Source organism: Stylophora pistillata, chromosome 3 (genome assembly GCF_964205215.1).
Source record: "Stylophora pistillata chromosome 3, jaStyPist1.2, whole genome shotgun sequence".
In the NCBI taxonomy this organism is placed as follows: Eukaryota; Metazoa; Cnidaria; class Anthozoa; order Scleractinia; family Pocilloporidae; genus Stylophora; species Stylophora pistillata.
In genome coordinates this window covers 3,099,886-3,124,750 of record NC_142521.1, presented here as the reverse complement: position 1 = coordinate 3,124,750, position 24,865 = coordinate 3,099,886, and the positions used below count along the sequence as shown (strand labels likewise).

The 24,865-nt window shown below is 38.7% G+C and overlaps 3 protein-coding genes across 13 annotated transcripts in view; 1 reads left to right on the top strand and 2 right to left on the bottom strand.

Annotated features, from left to right (window-relative positions):
* Positions 1 to 9,706, bottom strand: part of LOC111330478 (uncharacterized) — a 24,986-nt gene extending 15,280 nt beyond the window's left edge. For 2 of the 4 annotated variants that reach the window (XM_022935332.2, XM_022935337.2), the window contains exon 1: positions 9,554 to 9,706. The gene's annotated coding sequence lies outside the window, so the exon portion shown is untranslated. Of the gene's footprint in view, positions 1 to 1,740; positions 1,875 to 2,595; positions 3,031 to 9,553 lie in introns of those variants that run through there. The other 2 variants (XM_022935334.2, XM_022935331.2) reach the window with 2 other exon arrangements.
* LOC111330480 (uncharacterized) overlaps positions 1 to 24,865 on the top strand; it is a 25,201-nt gene extending 336 nt beyond the window's left edge. Inside the window, exons 1-4 of one of the 8 annotated variants that reach the window (XM_088751850.1) lie at positions 2,014 to 2,166; positions 18,759 to 18,882; positions 19,350 to 20,465; positions 23,001 to 24,865. In XM_088751850.1, the coding sequence (XP_088607976.1) occupies positions 23,019 to 24,263 (1,245 nt within the window). In that variant the 5' untranslated portion in view covers positions 2,014 to 2,166; positions 18,759 to 18,882; positions 19,350 to 20,465; positions 23,001 to 23,018 and the 3' untranslated portion in view covers positions 24,264 to 24,865. The other 7 variants (XM_088751848.1, XM_022935339.2, XM_022935338.2 and 4 more) reach the window with 7 other exon arrangements.
* LOC148734106 (uncharacterized) lies at positions 11,367 to 14,542 on the bottom strand. The gene has a single exon (XM_088751853.1). It carries the CDS (start codon positions 14,398 to 14,400, stop codon positions 13,450 to 13,452), a length of 951 nt encoding a protein of 316 aa, XP_088607979.1. The 5' UTR covers positions 14,401 to 14,542; the 3' UTR covers positions 11,367 to 13,449.

The window sequence follows — 24,865 nt, the reverse complement described above, 5'->3', positions numbered from 1 at the left end:
TGCATCAAGATGCAATCAATATTTCTGCAATTTTAAACGTTGATTTTTATTGAGGAAGAAATGGTGAGGACATACAACAAACGTCGATTAACTCCATCGGAGGTTGCCCGATTTTTTTTGCTTGTTTTTCGATTTCGGTTTTTTAGCTATTTACATAAAAGAAAAGTAAAGATCAAAATATTGACAAGAAAATTAATTCATACATGCATATGAACACTGTCAGTGGAGGCACTTTGGTATTGACCTTTATTTACGTGGTTGTGCCATTACGCAAAGTTATCGAAACTTTACATCTTTTCAGCTGAACTTTGCAAAGAGAAACGGGCTGTGTGACTATTTCGATATCTCCGTGTGTAAAACTTCTCATGTAAGCAAATCATTGAGGATAGGATAAGACATGAACATGCACAACAAGGATTTTTGCTCCCAACTGACAGCAAAAAGGCATCTCGCGTAAAAACACTGAACTTTGGTTGGAAAACGAGAGAGGTTTATGTAAATAATGAAACAAGAAGCAGAGGAGAATCTTGAAATGCCTTTAGAAACAAAATAGTGCAATTTCACAAGTTTATAACACTTTTGAAATCAAGATGGGCTGATAACTTTACTATTAGAAGAAGTGCGGGTTACGGAGAGCCTCACCTTAAAACCAAGCCACTCTGAGATTAGCCATTGGACCCGTTTATCGAGGAAAAAACGATTCCGTCGCTAATCATAATAATTAGTTATTTCGAAACTTATCTCAATCATGCGCCCATTCTGATCAATTCTCGCCGTTGATAGAAAGTAACAGAAGGAGGAACTCGTTAAACGTTTCAGTTTTCGGCTGCAAGTCTCAAGCGCGCGATATCATTTTAAATTGACGCCTTTTACTCATACATCGTCATGTTCGAGAAAAAAGTCGGAAGAAACTTCTGTTCATCTACAAAATTCAGTGACATTTTTCAGTCTCCTTTCTTCTGGACTAAAAAATAATTCTCACTTTCCATTCATCTTCGGTATGAAAACAGACCAAAGACAGTATTATTTTTCTTTCGATAACACATTGTCAGGGCGTTAATTCACTCGCGGTTTTATTGTTGCAAGTGCACCGTTTGGTACTAATGCAAAAACACTTTTCGTTATATCATAAGAAAAGGGTTCATCGCAACACGCCATTCTCATCTTTCCGTGATAATTGGTTTGGCCGCAATACTTCGCCGCAAAGGGAAGTACTTTAAATGTCCGGCACGCCCGCAAAGGTTATATTGGATTGGAGCCATCATCGTACTTCAAATACCCGCCGTGTTGTCTGAGAACCCTGAATTTATTAAGGGAATCGTGCTGTTATGTAGTTATATTATAGAAACGCGATTCCGGTTAACTATCAGGAATACAGATCTCTAAACACAAACAAACAAATACTCGACCTAACTATTGCATGATCTTGAACCGCAGTAGACCCTAAAAAGGCTATTTGGAAACCACCAAAACAAAAGTGCAGTGAAAAATCATAACAAAAATTATCAAGCGATAAATGTGTGAGAATCTAGAGGAAAGAACGGCTTATTAAAGGAATGTAAAACTTACTGAAAACGCCAGTATTAAGGAACAGAGCGGTGTCAGACCTTATAGATAAAGTGCGCATAACATCGATGGCAAGTTCGTAACTCGATCATCAAAGCTCAGTCGTAACCGCTTAGAGACCAGCAACTGCTTGGTAAAGAATTCTTCACACATTTAGATATAGCTACTACTAACCAGATATAACTAACAAACGGAGAGCCACAGTATTCCAGTTTCTCCGGCAGCAGTCATCTGAATTTCGTTGTTTCGTTTCGAATGAGTAAGCATCAAGAAGGTCAGTTATATGGAACACCGCCTTTGACGTCACGAGGCTAGTGTCACATGTTCCGGCTGAAGTGGCGTGACGTTACATGCGAGTGTGTCACGTTACAACAGAGTGACTAAAACAGGAAGCGACGTGTCATGGCGACTTTGACTTCCATTTTACAAACAACAACTAAACACGATATACAGGTTAATAACGAAGGAATTTGACGGGCACAAGTGCTGACAAAACTACGATTGCGAACCAGAAATTCCGGACCGGACCGTCAATTGGATAACGGAATAAATATAAGCGTAAAAATCAATAAGTCCAAGATGAATCAAACGAGATCACAGGTGAGAATTCGAAGCGAGTTTTAGTCTATCTTTATTCGATTCTTTGTCACTTTGGCTGGTACAGTTTTCCTCCAGACAACCCTTAGAGCTACGTCGCAGTTTTTCAGGCATTCTCCAAAAGTTTGAACTAAGTTTTCATATCTCATTTGACTTCCTTAATCTTCTGGCCGTACATTACTCTTGCCTCGTGGCTGTTTTTTGTGTCGTAGCAAACAATTATTTTGAGGTTTCATTCTCTAAATTAAAGCCATTTCACTCTGACGTTCAAAATGATATCGTTAACAAGAGCAAAAGGGCACATGTATATAAGGTTTATACCTCGAAAAACAATATATGCCTCAATTTGGGTCGAGGAAACATTTTCACTCTGAAAAATTGGAATGAAAGGCGTACCAAATCGAAAAAGAAAACTTAGAAATACACGCTTACCTGAAAGAATCGCCGGAAGATCTGAACGACAAACTGTGCTCAAACCTGTATATCACGGCAGAAATCAGTGTAGCACTTCACACGCTGAGACCAGCTTTGCACATGGCAAAACAAAACATTCGGTCGATGTCAATGGACAGCCTGTTTTAAACAGTTTAAAGTACTGAAGTAGCTGCCAAGAAACACATGATTACTTTGTTAACGCGTGACCGACCAAGCCGCTTTAAGAAGTGCCTACGCTTTGTGAAGATTTCGATGGGAATTTTACGAGTGGAGAACTTTTATATGAGGGAATGTACCTTTCGTAATATACCTTTCGTGTCAAAAACTTGACCTTCCTTCTCGACTGGATGTCGATGAAATATCAGTGGTGTTTGTTTCAATTCAGTTTGAAGTACCTAGCGCTATTTTTGTTACTGGCCCATGTGCGTATACCTCTTAGTGATTTAACCAGGGGATGAATCAAGTAATTTTCCGCTCTCAGCAACCCAAGTACTTATGTATCATTTTTCGCGCCTCTCTCCGGAAACTCAAGTACCAGATTTATTTTGATTATCAGAAATCTCCTCTTACATGGACCGGCCGAAATAAAAGCAAAAAAAATTAAAATGCTGATAAAAAGTCAAGAAAGCGACCTGGCATTTGTAACGTTTTCATTCTGATTTGATTTTTTTTCATTTATCAATTTTTGTTTGGATGTTGTAGTTTTTATTGTTTTTTTTTTCTTCACTAACCAGACCGGTCTAGACTAGAAAAGCATGGCCAAACGGAGCTATCGAAAGTTTATCTAATTCTGTTACATGAGCAGAGCTTAAAAGGAAATCTGTATAATCTTACCAAGAATTTTGGAAGGCCAGTCGTATTAGCCAGAGAATCTGGCAAGTTCGTCACTCTACTTTTGAGAAGATAACAAAATCTCGTAAGTTTTTAATGTTAGAACCATCAAGTAATTTGACATATTTATCAAAGCACTCTTTTAGAGGCAAAAGATTTTAATTTGGCGACAACATTGTACTTAAACCATTGAAGTGAACGTTCTGCAAATATTCGTGATCCTCAGTCCTTTTAAAGTGCTACTGAAACGAAATTTTCGTATCTGAGATTTTCGCTCTAACTTGTAGTTTTGAATATGCTGATCATCATGAGATAGTTTGCTTTGACCAAAAAGAAGCGAAAGATATCTTTTTTAACCGTTCAAATCAAAAATTTTACACAAAACCATGTCCGGGCTCTGGTACCGAGCGAAATGGATTGATGATGTCACTGGTTGTGTTCACTCCGATAGCATGGTTTATTTCACTCAGTGTTTGTTTGTATTCGTGGGCGAAGGAGATGGCAAATATTGAAGTTTTGTCAAGTGAATCTTCTTCTGAACGAAGCGAAGTTGTCTCCAGTAGCGAAGAGGAAGATGGTGGCGTAAAATGGGGTTGACAGGCCTATACGACTCCTTGGCGTGTGTTTAGAGTAGCCTATTTTAAGTTTAGCCCTAACGAGTATGTCTTTGAGCGACCGCCCTCTTTTGTATGATACGAGCGGCGGATTTTTGTATAGTTCGCTCAGTAGTGGTTTTGTTTCTATTAAATGCCAGTTTTTCATGAGAATTTGCTTTATGTGTGGCACTGAGTACGCACATCAGGGATTGCGTCTTTTTCTAATCGTTCGCCTTTGTAGATGTACAGCTACTTTTTTGACTGTCTCGATCGTTAAGTTGTCTTGATTGCTTTCAGCTTGCGCCACGCGCGCTGATTCGATCGTACTACAGTTCTTAGTGTTCAGTGTTCCAGCCGTTTTGGCTCGTTTTCTTTTCTTTATTTCGGTATTAAAAAGACCGATTTCACGTTCATAGAAGCACATGATCGCCTTTACTGTTTCTTGCTCCGCGTTGTTAAGGATTTGCTTTATCTCATTTTTGAAATCCTCGTCTGCTTTTATTTTGGCCCTCGCCCTATATTGTAGGGATTCTGGGCATGTTCTGCTAGGCATTTGGTACAGAGGGATTTGTTCGTTATCCTCAGACTTGCCGAGTAGATCATCTTCAGTGGCGGTGTCGTATGAGGCTTCCATGTTTACTTCACTCTCTGAATGGCATTGCTTTGGCCCGGGGCGTTTATTAGGCCATCTGCCATTATAATGTCTTTCGAAATTTTCTGTAGATGGTCAGGCAAGACCGCGGTCTCGATCCTAATCTTGTGGATCTCGTCAGTTGCCGATTAACTAAATAGACTGGTAGAGATTCGTTCTCGGTATCAGTCGGGAATTTTGCTCCCTATCCAGGCGAACCTCTCGCAGATAGCCAAGATGCCGATGTGGCCGCCGATTAAGAAGAAGAGGATGGCATTTTGCCCGAAATCCTCTTTTTCGGCTTCCCAACATGCAAGCCACACTCCATGCTTTTACCCTTCTTTCACAGAAGTACACAACCAGTGACGTCACAGGGCTGTTTTGGCCGCGCCAAGATGGCCGCCAATTTTGATCTCAGCCGGTCAACTTCGAATGGTTAAAAATGTACTTTTCGCTATGCGTTGGCCCAAAAAAAGTACACAGCGTTTGCAAATAACGTTCAAACTCTATTATATTGCAAAAATCTCGGATATGAAAATTAGGTTTCAGTAGCACTTTAAATGCAAAAGAGCCCTTTCAATGGTTACATCAGTCGTAATAAAAGTTGCAGTTCTGAAAATCTTGGATGCCTTGCCGGATTACAATCATACAGGACGTGAAAGTAGTGTAAGGAAGATTCCTTTAAAATATCTTATGGAAGATTACTAAATCAGTGCTTATGACTCAATAACTGTAAGATTACTAAGTACACTCAGCTTCTCTGTAAGTCTGCTCTGTCTCACGGAACGACTTCTGTTCCTGAACGATAAACTGTAAACAGGAACTCACCGATAATCCAAAACTGGATTAATGCCTGCTAAAATTCTAGAGTTTTGGTTCGCTTGACAAGCACCTACCATATCTATTGCACTGTGCGATACCAGAATTCATAGATTAATTTCATTTATTCATTTTTTCCTTTTTTCACAAATTATCACTTTGCAAGTCTTTTCGATTGTTTTGTTTTTTGGTTATCTTTTTAATAAGAGAATTTTTTAATGAATTTTGATGAAATGCCAACTTACTCTGTTGGAACACCAGTGAGTGGTCAATTGCTCAAATATAGAATCGTGGACTGGATTTCAGTCTAGAGGAGTATTACTGACTGTGCAGCATGTTCATTCTTTACATCATCAATGAACCCTTTGTCACTGGTGCAAAGTCCCAAGATATTAAGCCTTGCAGCTACACGGCCTTTTTCGCGTCACTCGCGCGGGGCGCTTCCGCCGATAATTTCTCTTCTCCAAATCGTGCAACCCTGAGGCACTGAATAAAAGGCTTTGTTAAGGGCTAAATGTGCCTATAGCTGCACGAGCTAACCTCTTTTTCTACAAAATGGCGCGACTAGGAGAATTCCCACTCTTTCTAAACCAGCCCTATCAGTCCCAGCAAATGGTATCCTTCCCTAACAGTTTGATGGTATCCATTAATACTGTCTTGTTGAATATAGGCTGTGTGAGAGTAACTTAACAAATTGATGTCAATTTTCCATCATCTATAACCTTACTGATAATACGAATGACGTCAACATTTTTGACTAAAGTGAAACCACAAGGCGCAGTTAACTTAACAAATTGACGTCAACCTGTTTTTTATAATAAAATTATGACTTTATTAAGCCTGTTTATGCGGCTAAGTTTTCGGAAAATCACCCGCGCACGTTGCGAACCGAGAATTTTCATTTTTTTCTTGTTTGTCTTCAACGTTTTCGTCAGTTTCGACCGATTCTTCAAACATTTCTGCTAGTATCCCAGTATCAAAATTGAGAAACTCTTTGGTGTCCATATTTCTAATATTTGTAAATGTTTCCACGCGACGAAATTTTCCTCCGACAGATTGCTGAGCTTTGCGTGACATGATACGTAATTTTTGGGATCTATAACCTTATTGACAATGGCTCTCGACCAATGAGCGCGCAACAATTTCCACGGTTGTAAAAAGTCCTATACAAGAGAACAACAGAGTGAGTCCATGCTACTAAACCTTAATCTTTAACCTCCTCGCCCGAAGTAAAGTGCGCTTCCGTTACTCCACCCTAGTTGTCTCCTTCATCAGCTAGCAGCTAAACATGAGGGTCTTAGTCAGGGTTAACCTTTAGCCGTAAAACGGCCAACAAAAATAGTTGTCAGGCGTAAAAATTGACCAATTTTAACCATTGGTCGTAAAAACGTCAAGTGTAAAAACTTTTTTATTCAATCACAAAGGAAGGAAGTTAACCTTAAAATTAAATGGCCAAAATTTTTAACCGTTAGCCGTAAGGGCCATCACATCGAATTTATATCGTTGAAACATTTTCCTGCCCCCTCACTCCACGTCTTTAAATTGCAAATTCTCATGATATCTTGTGTTTTTTTCTCTTTCCTTTTACACTGACAAAACAAGCCACAGTGATTTTGCGTGGGAATTATGTTTGCGATTTTAGCAGCGATTTTCGCGAGCACAGCCAATAGCCATGACTTATTACAAGGGAGAGATCTGTAACAAAGTTATGACATAAAATGGGGAATGAAATATGTTCCAAATCGAGATCTAATGACGGCTGTGAAATAGACGTAGAGACAGCCATCTGGAGACTGGACATGACTTCACTAAAAGGTTACCTGGTTCTGTCTTGTTCTTTTTGTCGTTCTCAGATCGATTTGCCGCAGAAATGCTTAGCGGCCATTTGATGGAGGGAACGCTAACCGATTCCTAGTCTGGAAATGCTAAATAAAAGCCTTATTCAAGTTGTTTGCTCTTCGTTTTAATTCAAGAAAGGATAATTAAATTAGTGTCGAGGATTTTTCGGCACTTGACGGTTTCCTTGGGCCTAATCTTTAGCTTCGCAAAGTCTCAAAACTTCGACTTCCCGAAAAAAGCCCCAAGAGATGAAAAATTACACTATGTGAAATCCGCTTTAGGTCATGCTTAAAAACATGGGAGTTGCTTTCTTATAACCCAGTTTTGGCCTCAGTCAAGTTGGATTCCCATGATGAGACAAAATATTTATACTCGCTAAGCCCAAGCTTTTCAAACGTGTGCCGCATAATCGGAATCTTCTTTATCTCGGATTTTCATCAACAAAACTTTATTTTTCCGTTTTGCGTAAGAAGCAACATACATAATCTTCATCTGAGATGTTGATTTCAAATATGTCAAACACTTGTTAAAAACCACTCTCTTTTGCATAAACGCCGCAATAAATGGTTGCCTTGGGCAACAGACGAGCGTTGAAGAACTTTCTGTTTTGAAACCAATTGCCTATTTTGCCACAATTTTTCCTAGTTCACAGAAAAAGAAAAACACGGAGCATTCGATGTTTCAGCTTTTTTATCTGTCAAGTTAGGTTTTCAATAGGATTTAATGTATGTTGTGGTTTTCTCAGAGGTGATCTTTTTGTTTTAAGCCTCGTGAATTTGCTTTTCTTCCGTCCGTGACGATCGATGCCACCCACAAAAAACAGCTGCAATCGTCAAGTCTTTCTCATCGATGACAACAGGCCGAGTCGCCCACACACTGTGCCCCACGGAACAGTCGTTGAATTACACTACGCGCTGCGTGTGTTCTTTAGTGCTTAAACTGAAAATTGCTTAAACAAGAACTAAGCTTTGTATCTTGTGCCACAGAAAAAGAATATCCTTGCAGTTTCCGGCCAAATTTAACTTCTAATATAGGCTACGACATATTAAAAGCCGATGGAATATATTTGACGTTTTCCTAGTTTGATGAATGAAGGTAATTTGTTCGAGCGCAGTTGCTTTGCATTTTCAAAGAGTAAATTCATTAAGGCGATTTTTGCGGGGAATTTAGTCTACTTTGTCGGACGGAAGAAAAATTAATTAAAGAAAGGCTCTCTTTTCACAACAAGTACAAACGGCTTTCAAATTCAGCAACGAAGTCAACAATCATAAACCGAGATTTTCCGGTCACTTTTTTTTTTATCAGAAATATCCGATGCGCCTGGGAAAAGAGAAACAGAAATACTTGAGAAATACAAATAACTGATGATGTTAAATTAATTTTACGTTTCGCGTGATGAAATTTAAGAGAGATGTTTCATCATTATTGTTGTTCATAACTGTACTCGGGAGGTAAAAAAAACAGCACAGCGCGATGGATCTATTGGATGTATTCCTTGCAGCAAGCCCGCTCTGACATTATAAAGCGATAGATTTGATTTTAGTTTGATCGAATCGTATTAGTTGTCCAAACCCTCGCGCGCAACTTCAAAGGGCATCAACAGCTTACTTTGATCTTGGATATGAGAAAAAACTATACAGATACAATTGGAAATAGCAGCGTACGCCACGAAATCCATTTAAGAGTTGGCAAAGGAAAAAACACATGCTGCGATTTCAAACATACAACATGAACGGGCCAATCGTAATTAGAGCACTAACTGTTCAAAAACAAAAGTTCACACATACAGCGAGGGTCTCGCTCAGGCTTTCATAAAAATGAATGGTCCATTGGGGAGTCTGTCTCAGGTTTTGTTCAAGTTTTAATCCACGAATCGCAACGCCAGGTGATAGACATTTAGTGTTCTATCAATTCAAAGGCAAAACATAAATTCGTTTCTCGGAGACACCACTAAGTTTGGCGTCCAAACCGCCTGATGGGAATAAGGTTTTTATCGCGCTTTCTTAATTTTCGTCCCACATTCTACCAATTCCTAGAAAAAACCTGAGAAACTAGGGTGTCTGTATATTAACTTAAAGGGTATGAAAACACATTTCGCGTTGATGCATGAAGAACTGTAATCGGAAGTGTTGCTTGAAATAGTAAACAGCGTTACTTTACAAGATATCGAAAAATTTTGTACTGTGGCAAACTTGATGCGGTTAAGAGGACAGACTTTTAACTTTGTTATGACTCGTACCTTAAGATCGTCGCTTTGCTCGGTGATCGTCAATTTGACGGTGAACGAAAGTTCCTGTAAGTGACCACGCACAATTTACGCAAGTTTGTTTTGAAACGCCGGCAGCCGACCAGTGAACTAGACAACTGGTACCAAATAATGTTACCACTGAGTCATCGCACAGCCTCACTTCCAAGCAAGGAGAAATGAAGTCGAGGTCGTCAGAACTAAGCCACAGTGAATACAAGTTTGCGGGCGGAATAACCTTATTTGTAATATTTTCAGTTATGAACTTAACGCCACTTCTATCTCTTCTCCTTTTTTAAATTTGTTTGAAATTTTTTAATATTTTTTAAAATTTTTTTATTTCAAGAGACTTTTAAGCTAGACAGACAACAAATAGTCTAACAATATTTCCTTCGATTAAAAGGGCGCCCAAAATGCGATATGACGCCAATACCACTTTTTCGCTGTTGTTCGTGTTGTATAATTAATTTGTATTATAATTGTTAAATACTGAAGTTGCTGACCAAAAACCAGTATTTAAATTTATAGCGTCGTCTATAATCTCCCGATTGTCTAGCGTTAAATCCAACGTTTTTATTCAGTGTTAACTTTCAAATACGTGGAATTAGTATTCGTGGCGTTGCAGGAGAACCAGTTTTTTTATACCTAATTAAAGGAACTTTTTCAGGAAGAAAACATAGGCCTTAGACAATGGTACACTTCGAAACTCTGTCATACAAGTGGAGTTGGTTAATTACAAAGTTGAGACTTAATTTTCAGTTTGTCCAGATGAGCATCTTTTCTCACTCCATATAAAATATTCTGTAGCATCATTTATCATAATTCGTTTTTTTCGTGCGCTAATTTGTTTTTCATCCCAAAAGTAAGTATTTCCTAAAATGTCTTGACGCAGATGTAAAGAATGATATTAATTGTGGTACGTATTTCTGAAGCTCGAAGATATATTCTTAGAGACAAAAAAGTTAATTTCAACTTCAGATGATTTGAGGTTAGACTTAGGTGCTTTCTCGGTTGTCGATTGAAAAGGCTGAATAGACTCTTAGCTTGCAGCTGGAATTAAAATTCATACACAGAATGTAAACAAAAAAAAAAAGACCATATATGGAGGCAATGAAAATGAACGAACTTTTATCCCAATAATTTGATTACTACATTTGTTGGCGATATTCACTGGTTTACGTTCAGATCATGATGAGTTTTATCCACAAATGAATAGTTTACAGCAGTCTAGGGATGATATATAGATCTCTTTCGTGATAAAGTTCTGTCAGACTGCGGAGTGAATATTTTCATTAAAGACTGCCGTTTCTTGAGCCGAAATAGGAAACTTGATAATAAAGAAAGTGCGTAAAACTTTTTATTCGGCGAGAAAAGGGTATGTTTGAAGTTCCGCTTCGCCTTTGTTAAAGAAGGGTTTAGATTTTGCTTTGTGGGATAAGCGTAAAAGGTAACGATCTGTTTACCACAATTAAGATCACATAGGAACTCTCAATTTGATATTACTCCCGGTACAAGCCAATTAAAAGGTAAGTCAAGCTCGCAGTTAAACGAATTTATAAATGTAAATTCATGTTTTGTACAAAAACCGTCCCCAAATGACAATCAAAATCTTGACAGATACCAATTACAGGAATTGAAAGGAGTATTAAGACACTGATTTTCTCGTTTGGGTTCCACGGGAATCTCAATTAAAGAACCGACGGATCGGAATTGGGAATGCAAATACCTGTTCCTTTACAAGGGTTGACATCAAATGTCTTTTGAAAGATTTACAGACGCCAATTATGGAAAGAAAAAAATAGTGTAATTGATTTCAATTCTTTTTTAACGTAAAAAGGGCAATAACTAAGAAAATGTGACAAAATAACTGCTCTGCGCGGTTTTAACTAAGGACAGGACGCTTGGTGATCACAAAATTTTGCTTAGAGTAGACGGCTATATATACTCAAATAGCTCTTCGCCATCTTGGCCACTGACAACTGACTTACATCACTTACATTACACACTTGAATAAGGATTTAAAAACTTATACCAGCAAAAACGGATTTGTTACGAAAACTCGAAACTAATATCTTCGCCGAGGCAATTAACAATCTATGCTCATCGAATCCATTCTAGATCAAACAAGAAGCTTAAGATATTGCTGTGTAACTACAGTTGTTTCTGCATATTATCGTAGAGTTATCATTGCAAGTTGGTCCTAAACTCTGACTCATTGTTTTCGAGCCCTAATGGAACGAAAAAAAGAAATGTGATATCTATCTTAATTTAGTTTGTGAAACAAAAATCGCAGCAACCAGAACTAATTACAGAATTTGAGGAAATTTGAGCCTTTGTCAACAAACCCCGGATCCTCTTTTCAACGGTAACGGAAACAATACTTGTCTTAGTACGAAGCCTCCGCAACGACCCTAGACAAACTTCTGTAGTAGTTCACTAGTGTACAGTTCATGTATAAATTGCATGACTTCGGCCAATTTTGTTGTGCTTAGAAGTTCAGAGAAATAACTTTCGTTTGCTCCCCTCCTAATCTCATAGAAATTTCTATTTACAAAACATGGTAGTTAACTTTGCTTGAGAGCTAGCGCCAAACAAGTGTAGAAAAAAAATTCTACAAAAAGTAATAGTTAATTACATTTCTCATTCATCTTGCGACAAATGTATTGTTTGGGATATCTTTTTTCTTCCCGTAACTATTGTTTGAAAATCTTGTTTTCTGACAGTGTGATTTCCTTCCGGTTGGACGCTAGGCAAAGGCTGCTTTACCGTAGTATCAAAGTGTGAGGAGCTAAGACTGGGTAGGAGTTGCATTGTTTGACGGTCAGCCTTAGACTCGGAGGATTCGCCCCTCCTTCGTCCGCCGCTTCGGCTACCGTCGTCTCTCGCTTGGGTGAGCACTGAGAGAGCCTTCTTAATAGTGGGTTGTGATGGATGAGGCCTTGGCTTTATCACATTTTCTTGTTTTGACTGAGTGCCGGATAAAGCTGGTTTTACGGTCAAAATGCCACGGGACTGTCCCTCTTTGCCCGGTGTCGTTTCGCCACGAGTCGAAGACGCTGTAGCTATCCGAACTCTCTGCGCTTAAGGTTAAGAAAGGCATAACCTCCTGGCTTTGGTTGAGAGTTCAATGGTGTTTCGTCTTTTCGGGGCTTCATGTTAGGTATCGCTTCTTTTTCTGTAGCTGTCTGACTTTGCCTAAACTGCTTTTGTAAAGGTTTTGAAGGAATATTTCTATTGGACGTTGGGGACGTGATAGCGCTTTACTCTGCCTGTCATGTATGCTATCACGAAAGTACTATGAGCATCATAAGATCAGGAGGATTGTCTAATTCAATATGGCTGTTGTATGATACAGTACATAACACTGCCCCTCCAAGCTTTGCGTTCCACTCGTAGATGAAGTTCTTGAAGACTTGTTTTCTGCCAATACATGTTGCGGGCTGAAAGGCTCGTCTGTTGTTGTCTACATTGGCGGCCCCGCTGTCTCCTTATCTAACGCCAGAGGTTGTTCTGGAATTCCTAGAAGGCATGATTTCATTTCCCTAACTGTCGAAGTCCTTATGTATTCCACTGTATGTTGCAGTCTACACAGTCTCTCTGCTTGTAAAATTGGAGGACTTTTGGCATGCCGGTTCCCTGGATTCTGAGATATTTTTTCCTACCGTTGGCTGACGACTAGAACGGAACTCATTTGGTGCCCACTTAGAGCAAGGAAATGGCTTTTGCAATGGCAGTTCAGGGATTCTGTGAGGTAGCTCTTTTTTTGGGTGAAAAAACGGCAGATGCACTTGGCCTACTTACTTACCAAAAGTCCCGCATAGCGTTCCTATACTGTTTCAGGGTTCCCCAAAGAGTCATTGTCTATCGGGTTAAGACTTGGCATGACATGCTCAGTCCTCGAGACATTTCTGGTTACCTTTTGTAATTTTTTTTTTCGTTTCTCTTTGTTCTTTTCGTTTCTCATGTTTTTTTCGTTTCTCTTTGTTTTTTTCGTTTCTTTTTGTTCTGTATCTTTCTGGCAACTCATCATTGTGGTTAGAAGGTGTTTCCTCGCCCGCCGACTGCAATGCAGCCCTTGGTGCCTCCACTGCCTCTTTCGGATCGGACAGACTGTTGTCCTTCTGTTTCATCTGACGACTTTGTAACTTGTTCCCTTCCGCGAGGCTGAGCACTTTTGACTTAAAACTCTCAACGAGATGAACTCCTTTCGTCTGTTCGCTTTCCGCTGTATGAACACCTACTGTGCCTGCCTCCATTTCTTCAAGAACTGGTGATTGCTGTTCTTTTATCGTTGGAAGCGTTGGAATACTCGGCAAGAATCTTTGTCGCCGCGAGTTTGGCTGCGCCTTCACTGCACTCGGCTCAATACATGGCGGAGAGTGCTTCTCCGGCGGGGAGATATTCGGAAGTAGCCGTTTCACCGCTGACTTCACTTTTATTTGCGGTTTCTCAGTTAACAAAGCATCTTGCTTTCTAATGGATGGAAGAGTCGGTAGAAGCTGGTGCACTGATAGTGAGGCAGCCACGTTTGCTTTAATACAAGGCACGGCTACGTTTTCCACCAAGGGAATACTTGGTAGCATTCTCTTTACTGAAGACTTGAGTCTTGTTGGCGCTTTCTTCACCTTCGATGAGATGGACGGCAGACTTAACTTTTCCGTGGGCCGTAGGCTTGGTAACGTCTGTTGACTACTTGGTAGCGCCTTTATGACAGTAGGTTGGATGTTCGGCAAGGTAAGTTTCTTCTCAGCGGTACTCTTCATCCTCAGTTTTCGATATATCGCGGTGTTTTTCTCCTCTTCTGTACTACTTGAATAGAGAAAATCTCCGTACTGTCGCATTTTTTGGTTTTCAGGACACCGATCGCGAAAATTCGCGCAATAATCTATGATTTTGAACAGAACCAAACTCGCGAACAGTCTCTGTGTTCAGCACTGAAGAAAATGAGTTCATCTCTCACTCTTTGTTGCGTAAGAATTTCGTAATAGTGACGAACGGCGCGCGCTCTCGAAATCTCATGGAGGAGAATAGTATGTGTATTTTTAATGAAAAAACGAATGAAAAAAGGTCTTATTTCTTCTACAAACTATCAAGTCTCGTATTTTGCAGTTCCTCTTTTGTGTTGCTGACGCTTTCCTGTAAGTGTTCAGTCACTTAGAGAGTGCATACTTGACCTTTCAATCGATTTCACTGAAGCCCTTTGCTAACAGGCATCTCTTCTGCGCACGCTGTTCTCTACACTTGCATGTTATGTGATAAATAAAGTTCTAACAGAAAGAATAAAATCACTGATTTCCAAAAAAAAAAAATCATGTCTCGATGATCGCTGTGGTAAACTGTTGTGGAATAACTTAGTCGGAACCAAGGTTGCTTTGACTCTTCTGATCTCCCGAGATTTTTTTACAGATTGCATGAACGAATAAGCAAGGAATTAATATCTGCGCCAATTCTCAAGTTGAATGAAGATCCTTTACAAGCCGAATCAAGTCATCTTAGGAGACCATTAATGCAAAACGGAAGATCTAGAAACATTCTTACGTGCATACTTTCATACATACATACATACATACATACATACATACATACATACATACGTACGTACGTACGTACGTACATGCATACATTTTATTGAACACATCCCCGTCTGGGGCTTTTCAGTGAACAATTACATAATTTACATACTTGGTACTATATATACAAAACGAACTATTAACACGCTGTATACAATATAAATTACTTATAACTTTAAAATAGAATGCTTATTTAAATAAAGAGTCATTCAGGAGATACCTTTTCAAAGCTCTCTTAAAAGAAACTGGTTTTTCATATAGTTTCAATCTTGGGTCAAGTTTATTCCAGATGGCTACACTTCTTCTTGCGATTTATATGCAACAACTTCTAACATATTCTCTCTCTCTGTCCCTATTCATTTTTTGGTGATAATTCAGAAATTGAATGACTTATGATAAAGTATTTTTTGAACCCGTGTCGCATGGAAATCTGTTGTCTAGAAGAGACCGCTGGTTCTTCAACCAATCGCACTATTAAGCTCTTATTTCAACAGGTACCTCAGCGAAAAGGGTGCCAATATTAACACACACGTTTTCACTTCAATTTTATTCAGTTAAACAGTTGTGAGATACTAATTGTGTAGAAACATTTATCTCTCCAAAATTCCAAAACAGGTATGATAAAGAAAAATGAAAATTTATCTGTTAAGTGAGTTTCTTGGTACAAAGCTAGGTTTGGTTCCCCAGAGAGAGCTAGAGGCTCAGAGTTTCCGCTTTTTAATTTAGCTGCATGTTGGAGCAGAGAGTTCATGGCGAGAAGGTCACAGACACTAGTTTCAAAAGAAATTCTTATGGACAAATTTCATAAGCCGACTATGGAAAACATTTGCGAAGAAAACAGTTGATTAGATAGATTGTAAGACATCTTTTATTAATGATTTGTACTTATTAATTCTCTTTGTGTTGCCACGCAATTGATGGCGTTTGTCGAATGTTTTTCCTGGCCGCATTGTTTCGAAATCAATGTTTTTTCATGTTTTAAGTTTATACGATGAGAAATTTCAAAGGACGAGTTTCTTATCATATTCCAAACCAACATGGGAGCTTCGTCGACGTGTTGAAGGATAAATTTTGCTGTTTGAACTCGAGACAGGTGCTATTGTACATTCTTTCAAATTTTGCATAAAAAATTATAATTAATGGATCTCGTGACATACGACGCATTCGATAAAGAAAAGCAGCGAAGCTTGAACAAGGAAACGTAAACAGCAGACGACTCGTAATGGCCATACAGTATAACATTTAAGCAATAATCAGCTGTTGTGCTTTGTTACCGAGGAAGCAGTCGATCGCTGGACAGAGTTCCCTGTATCTAAGAGGTAACTACAGAACATTTGGCTAGGATAACAGTTTAATTGGAGAATCCGCTTAGATTTTGGCATTGTCTTAAACCGAAAGCTTCTCAACAGAACACTATGTAATGATAATATGTAGTAATGATATGTTTACTGTAGATCTGTTAAAACGTGAATATTCACGATTGAATTTTTCATTCGTCCAATCTAAAGAGTTTGATGGGTGAGTTCTTCACTTTTAACGTCCATTTTGCTCGCTAGAAACACTGTGCAGACTGGCTGCATCAAACTAATCTGAGGATACGTAAGCAAAAATTTTCTCGCACATGTGTTATATTGCTGCAGTCTTCTAAACCATTTGGAAGGATATAAGCGTTGACTTGATAAATACCCCCCACCAAAAAGTTTAGGATAAAGAATGGTCGTGAAAATGTAAGAAGTTTATAGAAATCGAAAGACAGCCACGCCGCGTCAGTCATCAATTCCTGAAGTGAAGAAAAAAATAGTAATGGTGTACATTTAATTTGCTTTGAAAGTAAAATTCAAAATTATTGCAAATATAGAAATGGACAAGTAACTGAAATAGCACTAGTTATAAGATATTATAAAAAAATTCATCACTAGTTCTAGCACCGTGTAGCTATTATGTTAGAGCCCTACAAAGATATTGTATATTTCATCAAACTGCTAAAATAAGGACCAATTTCTCTAACATTTGAGATTCCAGCAGATGTAAAAGGTAAAAAAATGACGTCTTCGCTGCCAAATCAGCCGAGTATATTAATAAAATTCGTGACTTTGCGCGAAAAATTCTTAAATTAACTTTTATTTCAACGCGACAACTTGTGTTCCACCAATTTGTTCGACATGAATAAGTGCGGTAGTTTTCAAACAGTTCTTTGGTTTCAATAGCCATTGTTAATAGCCATTGTTTTCAATCGGAAAATGATATATCCAAATTAACGAGACAATTTACAAAAAGATAATGACAAACAGGGGACCGTTTTAATAACAGAAGCAATAATCTTACCGGCTTTGGTGAACCATAGTTTGGGCACAAAATGAAAATACAGATACTACAGGTCAACAAATAAGCCGGGAGATAAGAGCACATGGAGCGGACTCAGTTAAAAGAGTGAAAATTATCGAGCAGTCGAACATTAACCAGAAAATTTGAAGTATTTCAGATAATTTAACACATGAACATTTGTGCTATGAAGTAGATTTTTTGGAAAGAGATGGCAATTTTCGTTACTCGATTCAAATGTGATACAATGAAATATATGAAGTTCATATATTTTGTACTGCGGTATTAGATACATATGATGCACGATCCTCGCAGTAGATAGCGCTATTTAAGCAATAGCGAAAATCAGACCTGAAAAAATATCAGGCCTGTACGGGAGTCGAACCACTGACCTCTGCGATACTAGTGCAGCGCTCTACCAATTGAGCTAACAAGCCAACTGGGAGCAGGCCGTTAAGTTGATTTTTAATAAACCCGTGAAAGTGATAAATGAGATACAATGAAATATATGAAGTTAATATATTTTATACTGCGGTATTAGATACATATGATGCACGATCCTCGCAGTAGATAGCGCTATTGAAGCAATAGCGAAAATCAGACCTGAAAAAAAAAATCAGGCCTGTACGGGATTCGAGCCACTGACCTCTGTGATACTAGTGCAGCGCTCTACCAATTGAGCTAACAAGCCAACTGGGAGCAGGCCGTTAAGTTGATTCTTAATAAACCCGTGAAAGTGATAAATGAGATACAATGAAATATATGAAGTTCATATATTTTGTACTGCGGTATTAGATACATATGATGCACTAGTATCGCAGAGGTCAGTGGTTCGAATCCCGTGCAGGCCTGATTTTTTTTTTTTTTTTCTTCTTTCAGGTCTGTCTTTCGCTATTGCTTTAATAGCGCTATCTACTGCGAGGATCGTGCATCATATGTATCTAATACCGCAGTACAAAATATATGAACTTCATATATTTCATTGTATCTCATTTATCACTTTCACGGGTTTATTAAGAATCAACTTAACGGTCTGCTCCCAGTTGGCTTGTTAGCTCAATTGGTAGAGCGCTGCACTAGTATTGCAGAGGTCAGTGGTTCGAATCCCGTACAGGCCTGATTTTTTTTCAGGTCTGATTTTCGCTATTGCTTAATAGCGCTACCTACTGCGAGGATCGTGCATCATACGATTCAAATGTGTTCGCCATGAACGTTTTGGCACTAACTAACAGGTACTGAATGGAAGAAGTGATATTTTCTACTCTTCGAAAACCTGGAAATTTATCACGATTCCTTTCTTCTCACAGGTGAAGCTTTAACAGAAAGGACAACAATTACTTCGCAGCTTATTATCAAAGGACTATACTAGCAACTAGCCTTAAACCCACATCAAGACAACATCGCAAACATGGCCGCTTCCCTAACATCAAGGTAGAAATGAATAGATTATGCTAGTAAATCCAGCAAAAGTTGTTTGACAATACACCCAAAAGTTGCTCTAAAGTTGCTCAAAAGTTTAAAAGTTGCCACCCAAATTTAAAAAAGTTTCTTACTTTTGTCACTTTGTTCTAGATTACTACTCAAAACATGACGTTGTAAGTGTAATTTAACATCATTTGTTGTGATCAATATAATCTTTATGCTCAACGTAACTAATAATAGAAAGTATTCTCTAATGACGTTTTGGATAGCCTTTCACGCGATTCCAAGTACATGTTGTGTTTCCTTTCCCTGAGGACGAGGTCCAGTTACCGCTTCCTCGTTGTTTGTATTTGCCTTCGTTGACTTGAATTTTGCGTTTTTTAGAAATTGAAGCTTTTGCGAGACTACTAAGAGTTGCCCTTGCGGCTATGGTAACCTCAATAGGGTCAATATCTGTATTATTTTCATTTTCTTAGTCAGACATTTCAGCTTCTAATTGTGATGCCTCGCACTGCTGCAAATACCAAGATGGCGGGCGGGAAGCTCTATTGTTGAAGCAAATAACCGCTGGATGTAAGCGCCCGTTTGGGTCGCTGCTGTCCAGTTCGTGGGCGTATATGTTTTTTTTTATATAAATTATTTGTAAGAGGGTGCGACATCCTTAGTTTTGACCAGTTTTAGTTAAAAAACCTTTTAATAAAGACCTTTTTGATGGTTTGGTCAGTTTTTAACTATTTGTTGACTCAAAGGTTGCCAAGGAAGGCAAAATTTTCTTTAGGTTGCTGACAGTTGCTCGAGGTACAAAAAGTTGCTGAAAACGCTAAAAGTTGCTCGAAAGTTGCCGCGCACAAACTAGTTCTGCCTACCATTTCCGACAAAGTGAAAAGAACATTGAAAGTTTTTGAATGAAACTGACTTGTTCTAGGCTCTTGCAATGCAGGAGATAAGAAAAGGAGATAAAAGTAAAGTGTGAGCACTTTAATGACTGACTTAAACACGAGGCAAGTACTTGTGCAACAGAAATCCAACCTTCAAGTCACAGCTTAGACAAAAACTTGAACAAGTTGATGTGAGTGTGCTTCGCCATGTTTGAATTATCGATTGTGTTCCATGTATTTTCAGTTCACTGCATCGCTATTTCCACCCTCGGCTACCTCCTACCTCCGTTTGGCCTGACTCTCTCAATCAAGCCGCTCAGATTCGTACCCAGGTCCTCTAGAACGAGCTCGACAACGTTAGACTTATTTACCACTTTGCCGTCTTTACTAAATTTCATACGACCAACAATGATGACGGCTATTACGTCTCTTCCCGCCATAAAACGAAAAAAACAGTACGTACGTGTGTTTTATAACAGGATCAAAAGGGTTTGAATTCACAACTTAGATGTACTCTGTGCAAGAACTATTGAGTTGCGATTCCTGATCATTAATCTCCATGACAACTAATGCCCAGATGAAGGAAATCCTTTTGGATTATTGTTAAAATTTAGTGTCTAAAAATAGCGATGTATTCCTTTGGGCTGAAAAGTTGTTTTCTTTAGGAGCAGAGCTAAATGAAAAACTCCTGCGGTGGACTTTGTTCTGTCCTGGGTAGGGAAATACTGAAATTAGTTTTTGTGTGTATAGCGATTAGCAATGAATTGATGTCGATTGTTTTCAGTGGCGATTTTTACATGCGCAATTTACATTTCGTTTACACGCAGACGACTATAGAGAGCAAAATTCAAATGATTCGTTTTAAATTTACCGGCTATATATAGAAGACAAGTCTTCCATTAGACTTACAATGTCAAACCAAAGTTATAAATGATTTAGAAGGCTTGAAACGCCAATCGCAAGTGTTGTTTTTATTTCCAATGCAGAGGGGGTTGGATGTTTTGAACGGAACTATTTAATATATTATAAAGACATAATTCATTAAGGGCAGGTGTACTTGACGTAGAAAGCTGCATCTGAATTTTAAGTTTTTGACATTAAGATTTTAATTGACTTCTGGCAAACGAAGTAGACAGGTTTATATTCCGCGCGCGACGCACGGACTACAAGGTGAGTAATTTTCCTCTAGCTACGTGCGTTTCAAAGAAACTCTGAAAGCGGGAAAATTTTGAGAGGTTACTTCTTTTAAAGAACGAATACGAGCTTTTAACCTTTATGCTTTTTATATTGTTATATGTTCTTGCCCATATTATGGTCCATCGATGCTCTTTCACCAGTTTCTCGTTCGTTCTTTTTGTCTCAATTTTTTAGCCGAGACCATGACAAACGAACGGTTGAATTTTTAGCTCTCGCCGGCAATAGAACGATTATTTTTTTAATGCGCGTACGATTTCCGTGAAATCTTAAGAAAAAAACACTGAATCTAATCATTATCGGCCGACAGTTTGTTTCTATAGCACTTTTTAATCAACAGGAAGAACACCGATAAAATTTGTTTAATGTTGCCTGGAAACCCAAGCATGTTGGATTAATTGTACCTAAAAGGAGTCTAACTTCATCGACTGGAGTATGTAGGTTTGCGAGACATAATCTTCCGTTTCTCAGAAACGAAAAAACAGTTTTTAAGATTCATTCAGGAGAACGTTAATGAAACAAGAATCAAATTTTACAAGATTGTGTTAGAACATGAATTCAGTTCGCGGGATTACACAGACTGGCTAATAAGTTCGATTAAAGTTTTTACGCTGACAAGAATGTGAAATGTCGAACTATTCCAAAATAAGTGCTTCAAAGAGAATTCAGCGACAAATGCTGCTCCAAAATTTCTGATATAGATGGAACGAAATTCAATTTTCTATGACCATATGAAACCAAAGCATATTCCAGCGTTAGACTACGAAAGTTGAAGTAAGTTCATTACTGAAAAATAAACACTATTTTTCAAAGCGATACAAACGGTTATACTAAAAACAACTTTCGTAACACCGGATTGATTGTATCTATGTTATGTGTTACTAATTTTATCCACAATAAAAAAAAGTTGAAATCTCTCGCAAATCTTTTCGAGGTAATAAGAGACAAAACGATAACCAACTAATTTAAGATTTCCATTTTTCGTATTGTTTGGTTTTCTTCTTTGAATTAAAAGTAAAAATTTGCTGAGCGGGTATTTTGGGTTTTTTTAGGTCAAGAAATGTAAATAAATTGTACTCCGCACGACTGAAATAGAGGTGAAAAAGATAATTGGCTTATGCTAGCCTACAGATCCTAAAAATTCACCAGCATGAAGCGCTTTGGGAACTCCTCCATTAATTGAACAAGCTATTCTTAATAGTAAACCACTTGAAAGTAATTCATGAACAGCACCTACGCCGAAATGTTCGGCAAATAATCTTGTACTTCCTTGCTCTTTCTTACGTTCATTTGCATAGGAGGTCCTGTCTAAAGGAAATTGAGCGCAAAGTAAATCCCCTTAACTAACAATGTATGCATTTGTCCTTTAACAGACCACTTTACGCCTAGTCGCTGGACTCGGTCGTGCGGTCGTGTTAATTAAAAAACTGCGCAAACTTAGAAGCGAATAAAGTTCTGTTTTTAGAATCAACCGTGATCCAACATACATTAGGGTCTAAAAACCAACTGTCAAGGGCAGCCTGAACCAGTTTGAATCGTTTTGCTACATTAATGGTATGTCTTAAAAATTGTAGAACTGCAATATTGAAGAGGTAAATTATCTAAAAAGTGTAGCTACACGGGTCACTTTTGGCTGATTATGAATAATTAAGACTCACATCAAAATTAAATTTTTAAGACTCGCTTAATTTGTACTGGATAACGACATAATTTTTGTCTCGAAGAAAGCGCGCTTGAAAAGGTTGAAGAGCTTCACGGTGGTTCTTCCATATGCATTTTACGAACCGCTGATCTTTACGGATCCAGTGACAAGAAAAACAATTTAGAGCTTCGGACCGATGGCGATTTTAGCAGAATCGTGAACATGAATCGCTCGTTTCCGAGAACTACCGATGTCTTCCCAAGATTTAAAACATATTGAAACTGGCGAAAACATTACAGGTTCCTTTTCATAGACATCACTCGGCTAATTCCACTTCTTATACACTCTGAATTGAGTTAGAACTTGTAAATATTGCATTTTCAGCGTTTGTTTGTTTCTTTTGCTCATACTAGTACAGCTGCCAGCTTTCCATGGCAACGACCTCACGGAAGGACCTGGCATGGCTCCAAACAGGCTGGGAACGAAATCAGGGGTGTTCTAGTCAGATGAGACACTTTCGTAGTCCTGCGCCATCCCAGAAAGGAGCCAGTAAAAACTCAATTCTTCAATGTAACAAAATGTCAGTTAAAACCAAACAAGTGGATGATAAAGCAAGGCAAATACGCCTTAAATACGGAAAAAGTAACTTGGAAAGAGAGTTAATTAAAAAAAAGAGTGTCGTAATGACTCCTTTTGTCACAAAAGTTCAAATAAGAAAGACTCGTGAGCGAATCAAGCTGCCGAAATCAGCGGGGAGGACCTCGGAGAAAACGGGAGTTACCATTGAGACACCCCACATGTCCGACGATGAAAGCAATGCAGAAAATAACAGCTCGTCTAATTTGGAAACTGTTATAGCAATCGGAAAAGAGAAAAGAGAACAACACGCCATGTTGTCTGAAGATATTTATTCAATGCAAGGAAAGGATGATAAGCTTCAGGATGACTACGTGCAAAACCTCATCAAATGTTTGACTCGAAGATTACGGGATCCTTTCGAGGCATCTAGAAGCCAGATCCCACCGACTCGACCAATAGCAGCTTATGCTCGACCCACAAAGGGAGAAATAGCTTTAAGCGTAAAGGGCCCTGTGGTACTGGCACCCGTTTCAAAGGTTGTCATGACAACGGGGGAAAGAGACAGCCTAGACAGGTCAAACCGGTTTCACACGAGATCACTTCCCGAGTTTGCAGGCTCAAGGACTGAGAGAGCCCACACTCGCCCAATCTCCTCTGTCAGCGACAGCGTTGTTGTTACGGGAAAGAAACTAAACAATGTTAATCGAGTATGGCTTGAGTGCGAACACGCACAGAACAACACGTTTAACCCGGATAGTCCTCTCTGTTCTTTATGCAGAAATGTGAGTAGCTCAAACTCGGATACGAGCACCACGCACGAACGCGCCAAGAGTGCACTGCCTCGCGGAGCCATACGACAAATTAAAAACGATGGACGTCTTCCTCAGCTTAATATTGGGCAAACTCCGTCGCAATCACACAGAAAAGACGATGAAACTCACAGTGCGAGCCTCAAAAGAAACCAACGAGCGCGTAATGGAATGGTATCTCCCTTTGAACTTCAAGTCCATCTTAAAGAACTGACTTTTTATGATTACGGGTCACCAGTCCCTCCGCCTTCAATGTCTAACTCGGACGATGAGGAGGACAATCCATGATGATCAAAAGACTTGAACGTGCTTTCCCTTTTGTTAATCCTTTGTATGGCGACTTTTGTAACCGGGGTCACTTCTACAGCACTGTAACTCTCACGGGTAGAAAGCGTAGATGTAATCCTTTCAGAATCAAAAATTGTATCTGTAATATGTGTTGAGAAAATGCTGAACAACACATCAACTTCAAGGTGATATCCCGATATGAAACAAAATCAATTGGAATGACGACAAAAAATGCATAGCAACTGAAAGGGAAAAATTCAAATCAGATCTGAGAATACAAGCTTTGAGTTTGAAAAAAAAAATACAGATAGATCCACAGAAATAGTCATGAACAAAATATATGAACAAAAATTATAATGAAGAAAAATTGAGACTATATTAGCGAATGACGAAATGTGTCGATGTGTATAAAACAGATGAGTTATAATACTCCTCATGAACTCCAGTTTTCAAGACGGTTTTTAGTATGGCAGAACACGCTAAAATTTATTGGTATTCTTAAAATAAAACTAACGACTCCCCTGAAGTGCATTTGTATAATGTAGTGATGTTTGAACTGAGTATTGAACGTTTGCGATAAAGTTTGTTAATATTTGAGAAAA

Excerpts from the sequence above, each read along its gene's own strand:
- LOC148734106 (XM_088751853.1), bottom strand. The coding sequence starts at position 14,400 with ATGCGACAGTACGGAGATTTTCTCTATTCAAGTAGTACAGAAGAGGAG.